Source organism: Cupressus sempervirens, chromosome 8 (genome assembly GCF_028749045.1).
Source record: "Cupressus sempervirens isolate cs-2001-9-10 chromosome 8, ASM2874904v1, whole genome shotgun sequence".
NCBI lineage: Eukaryota > Viridiplantae > Streptophyta > Pinopsida > Cupressales > Cupressaceae > Cupressus > Cupressus sempervirens.
In genome coordinates, this window is record NC_143125.1 from 465,968,674 (window position 1) to 465,974,673 (window position 6,000).

At 37.4% G+C, this 6,000-nt stretch overlaps 1 protein-coding gene across 2 annotated transcripts in view; it reads right to left on the reverse strand.

Moving 5' to 3' along the window:
• The window catches only part of LOC149543253 (putative exonuclease domain-containing protein At3g15140), a 115,601-nt gene extending 109,955 nt beyond the window's left edge, over positions 1-5,646 (reverse strand). For both annotated transcript variants that reach the window (XM_089798100.1, XM_089798099.1), the window contains exon 1: positions 5,209-5,646. In XM_089798100.1, coding sequence (XP_089654226.1) covers positions 5,209-5,445 — 237 coding nt within the window. In that variant the 5' untranslated portion in view covers positions 5,446-5,646. The remainder of the gene's footprint in view (positions 1-5,208) is intronic.
• Positions 5,647-6,000: the final 354 nt, after the last annotated feature.

Sequence of the window (6,000 nt, forward strand, 5' to 3'; positions counted from 1 at the left end):
GCTCGAAACTTACTTTATGTCAGCAACTTGAATGATGTCAGAGTCCAAGTAACACTTGTCCATGATAGTTGGGAAATGACTAAGGGTTCTATTGTTTTAGCTAGGGTGAACACAATGGAACACTATATATGTTAGATGCCAAACCTATATGTTGTAACAACATCTCTATCAAGTCTGATAAAACGAATATGGCAACACATGGTGTAAATGCACTGGAAGTTAAACTTCATGTTGTTCTAACAATGCTCTGGCATTATAGGATTGGCCATATTGGACAGAAAAGTTTAAAAACCTTGAAGAATAAAAACCCAGTTAAAGGGTTGGTTAAGAGCAACCTTGAATTTGATTTATGAGAACATTGCATCTATGTAAAGCAAAACTGTGTCCAGTTTTATTCCAGTTCTCAAAAATCTTCTGGTTTGTTGGACTATATTCACTCTAATGTATTTGGTCATGTGGGTGTTCCTTCTTTGTCTAAGTCAAGATATTATGTATCGTTTATTGATGATTATTCAAGAAGAATATTCGTCTATTTTTTGAAGAGTAAACTAGAAGTGTTTAGTAGGTTTAGGGCCCGTTTGTTTGCTGGAATTAACCTGGAATAGGGAAACGGGAATAGGAAAATTGGAATAATTCTATTCCAATTTTGGCCCAAAATGAGAATAAATCGAATTCTAGGTATTTTTTGGAATTAGATTTATTCTTGCATTGGACCAAAATTGGAATAGATTTATTCCAATTTTCCTATTCCCGTTTCCCTATTCCAGGTTAATTCCAGCAAACAAACGGGCCCTTAAGGAATTTAAAAACCTGTTGAAAATCAAATTGAGAGAAAGATAAAATAAGGACGGATGACAAGTGGCGAATTTTGCAATACAAATCATGACAACTTCTGTGTAGATCATGGCATTAAGAGGCATAAGACGACACCTTATACTCCACAATAGAATAGAGTGGCAGAAAGGATGAATCGGTCAGTGATGGAAATAGCAAGGCGCATGTTGGGAAGTGTTGGTTTGGTCTAGCTCGAAACTTACTTTCTGTCAGCAAGTTGAATGATGTTGGACTCCAAGTAACATTTGTCCATGATGGTTGCAAAATGACTAAGGGTTCTATTGTTTTAGCTAGGGTGAACAAAGTGGAACATTGTATAAGTTAGATGCCAAACCTGTATGTTGTAATAGCATCTCTATCAAGTCTGATAAAACTAATATGGTAACACATGGTGTAAATGCAATAGAAGTTAAACTTCCTGTTGTTCTTACAATGCTCTGACATTATAGGATTGGCCATATTGGAGAGAAAGGTTTAAAAACCTTGAAGAATAAAAACCTAGTTGAGGGGTTGGTTGATAGTAACCTTGAAGAATAAAAACCTAGTTGAGGGGCTGGTTGATAGGTAACCTTGAATTTAATTTATGCAAACATTGCATCTATATAAAACAAAACCATGCCCAATTTTATTCCAGTTCTCAAAAATCTTCTGGTTTGTTGGACTATATTCACTCTGATGTATTTGGTCATGTGGATGTTCCTTCTTTGCCTAAGTCAAGATATTATGTATCGTTTATTGATAATTATTCAAGAATAGCATTCATCTATATTTTGAAGAGTAAATCAGAACTGTTTAGTAGGTTTAAGGAATTTAAAAACCTTGTTGAAAATCAAACTAAGAGAAAGATTAAATGTTTAAGGATGAATTTTGCAATGCTGATTATGACAAACTTTGTGTAGATCATGGCATTAAGAGGCATAAGACAACACCTTATACTCCGCAATAGAACAGAGTAGCAAAAAGGATGAATTTGAACATTGATGGAGAGAGCAAGGAGCATGTTGGGAATTGTTGGTTTGGAACAGAAGTTTTGGGCCAAAGTAGTGGCAATAGTGTGTTACTTGTTGAACCATTCTCCTATTGCAGCGCTAGTTGACAAAATGCGTATGTAAGCATGGTCTTGTAAGAAGCTCCCGTTAAGACATTTGTGTGCCTTTGGCTGCGAGGCGTACGCTCATGTACTTGATGTGAGCAGATCAAAGTTAGATAACAAAGCAATGAAATGTATCTTTATCGGGTACAACATTGGTGTAAAGGGATACAAATTATGGAACCCTTTCACTGAAAAAGTATTGTACAATAGAAGAGTTATCTTTCCTAAGATGAAACTGTCTCACTAGAGCGGCCAAAGAAGGCTGAAAAGAAAAAGGAAGCAGTTGAAATACCTTTAGCTTCCAAAAGAGAGGTATTTCATACTCCGAATGAACTTGAGAATGAGGATCCAAAATTGCCTGAGAATGATGATGGAGAGAATTCAAGCAATCATACAAGTAAAGAAGAACATGATTGTGAACCCCATGTTGAACCTCAAGAAGCTTCAACACAAGAAGTGAGGAGATCTACTTGGAAGAGGCGTCAACCTGATAGGTACAGATACTCACCGGAGAGGTTTAATTATTCTATGTTGAATGTTAATTGTGCCTATATTTTACTTATAGATGTTGATAAGCATAGGACTATAAAAGAAGCAGTCAATATACCAGATTCAGATTCCTAGTTGTAAGCAATGAAGGATGAAATGAAGTCTTTGGAGAAAAATGGAACCTGGGATCTCGTGCCCTTGCCTCAAGGTAGAAAGCCTGTGGGATGTAAGAGGGTATTTAAGAAGTTCAATCCAGTGGCACTATTGGTTGTTAAGGGGTATTCTCATAAAGAAGTGACTGACTATAGAGAAATGTTTTCTCCTGTAGCTAAGCTAACATCCATCAGATTTTTATTGTCACTTGCAGAGGCACGTGACTTTGAAATGGAGCAAATGGATGTGATGGCAGTATTTCTTCATGGTGATCTTGAAGAAGAGATATATATGTCCCAATCGGAGTACTTTGTAGAAAAAGGTAAAGAACATCTAGTATGAAAGTTGAAGAAGTCTCTTTATGGTTTGAAACATTCATATAGAATGTGGTGTCAAAAGTATGAAACATATGTTTTGTCTTTGTGTCTTACGAGATCTAAATCTGATCATTATGTGTACCATAAAGTTGAAGGTGATCAGATACTTATTATTGCTGTATCTGTAGATGTATGTTGTTTATAGGCAATAGTAAGGGAATGATTTCAGAGTTAAAATCTCAATTGTCGTTGAAATTTGAAATGAAAGATGGGACAGGATTGGCAGAAAACTTTGGCTGAACCAGAGCAAATATATTACCTAAGTTCTGGAACAATTTATTATGATAGACTGCAAGCAACAAGTAGTTCCAGTACTACATGGAACGAAGCTCTCGATTACTGTAGTCCAAAATCTCCAAAAGAGGTTGAAGACATGAAGCGGGTACCTTATGCAAGTGTTGTTGGAAGCCTCATGTACGCGATGGTCAATACAAGACCAAACATTGCCCAAGCAATACGAGTGTTGAGTCAGTTTATGGCAAATCAGGGCAAGCCACATTGGGATGTTGTGAAGAGAGTTATGTAACATTTGAAGGGTACATCACAGCACGCATTGTGCTATCAAGGTCACTCAGTTGAATCAAACAGATCGGTTAGCATTCAAGGCTATGTGGATACTAATTGGGCTGGGGGCACTGACATTGATGTTGATTGGGCTATGTGAAGGCTATCTATTCATGGTAAATGGTGGTGCTATCAGTTGGATGAGCAAACAACAGACTATAGTTGCACTATTGACAACTGAGGCAGAGTACATGGCATCTACTCATGCATCAAGAAGCAGTATGGCTTAAGCATTTGTGTTCTAACGTTGGTTTTGATGCAAGAAGAATTACAATTTATTGTGACAATTGGAGTGCAATATGTTTGGCGAAGAACCCTACTTTCAATGCCACGACAAAACACATTGATGTACAATACCATTTTGTACAGTAACATGGTTGAAGATGGAAAGGTAAATCTAGAAAAAGTTAGCACTCAGGAGAATGTTGCAGATGCATTGACAAAATCGGTGAACACAATTAAGTTCAAATGGTCCACAAGCTCGATGGGTCTTAAAACTCCTTACTCTTGTTAGCCTTGTTGAGTAACTCCATACTTTGTTAAGTGGGATATTGTTGGAAAAATGAAGTACGGGAAGTCTTATCATATGGTGAGACCACCATATGGTGGAGGTGAGCTCACTGTACGGTGAGCCTACCGTAAATACACAAAAATGAAGCTCGTATAGTGTACTTCACTCTAAGACATACGGTAAGAAAATCCACATTTGCATATGGTGAAGCTTGTGTGTATGGTGAAGGTGATTGCCGGATGGAGTACGGAGTTGCATAACTGTGTACGGTGGACCGTACAACAAGTCTTTTGTACTTGCACATGGAGTACGAAGTGTTTGTGCTCATGGAGTATGGATTTTTTGTTGGACTAAGTCCACTGGATGGTAATGGCAAGTACAATTACAGTAAAAATGGTACAGCAAGGATGGTCTGGTGCCTGTGGAGTAGTGTCTGTGCAGTGATACTCACAGTCAGTGACCAGCAGTTGGGCTGGTAGACCGTTCTGTAATGTAATGGTTTCTATACTGAATTCTGCAACAAATTGCACTGTGCATAAATGGCTGCAAGTTTCGTAAAGAATTGGTGTGATGAAAAATCAGGTTGATTTTAAGGCAACCTGTGAAAAATCCGGAGTCCATTCTATGTAAACTTGTTTATTGTAATACAAAAGTTGCTCGGGATTTTTGGGTGGTGGGTTTTTTTTCCGAAAAGGGTTCCCCACATTAAATCTGTGTTTCTCTGTGTATCTTGTGGCTCATATTTTCATAATTTTGTTTTCCAGCACATTTCTGTTGGTAAAATTTACAGTTGCTTATTGCCCTAACAATTTGGCGTTTAAGAAGGAGTTCCTGCACCCTTGCTTTCCTAACATTTTTTCTCTATCTGATAGGTACTATTCTGCTCTGGTTCTACAATGTCTATATACTGTCATGATAAACAAACTCATAAATCTCCAAAGCTTCGAATAAATATAACATTTCTTATCCTACTGAACTGAACATTTTCCATTTGCATAGTTGATTTAAGAACCTTTTTTTTTGTAGCAGAACCAATTTCTTCATTTATAGATTTCACAATAACGGAACATTACTCCATGAAAAGCATAAACCTCTGGAGCCTTTTAAATCAAAAGTTTCGTCAAAATTGACATTGCTATAGCGAATTAGTTCGTGTGGGCGTTGAAGTTTTAACAATCCATACATACCTTAGTACATCTTTCCTGAGTAAAATACAGACACATGGGCTTCCAATACTTCGACCTAGTCGCTTGGAAGTTATCCCCGATGTCCAACGAGAAGGATGAAGCCTTTGCGCGGCCTACGGACGAATACACTCGTTTATGTGCAGCTCGCTTTCTTCCTCTCAAGCAAAATGATGGAACGTGGTTAATCTTGGGTACCAGAAGGAATTTCGCGGTGCACGCAACGGTAAACATGCTCATTTCGCTTCTCGGTAGTTAATAGCATATAGCTTGTGCGGTCAGTCTGCCATTGCACTGCGAATTATCTTCCAATGAAGGTTTTAAGAAAGTGGGAGGCATTCAAGGCCAATCTATGTTGGGAGCACTTCTCACCCCGCTAAGAAATTTGGACGTGCGTATTTGCAATAGCACATGCGTGTTTGGGTTTTTGATATTCATATATCTTGTTAGATTTATTCATTTATATTTTGCTATTTCCTATCAATGCAGTTTTATATTCGTTTATATTTTGCCTTTTATGTTATAAAAATATTCATATTGTCAATGGGTTCTAGATCTATTGGTGAAGTTGAATAGTTCTGAACGAGAACACCAAAGATAAGTTATGTTGAGTGCAAAGGCTCTGACCATATAAGGGATAAGGTTGGGATTATGTCTTCAGTAGATTTTAGAGGATGGGATACCCCTCAGTCTACAGTCATAGTGTTATTTTAAGGGTAGGAAAAGTTTATTATTGGAGAAAAAATTGAAGGCTCAATGATGTAAAATATAAGATGTTTAATATACTTTGCATAT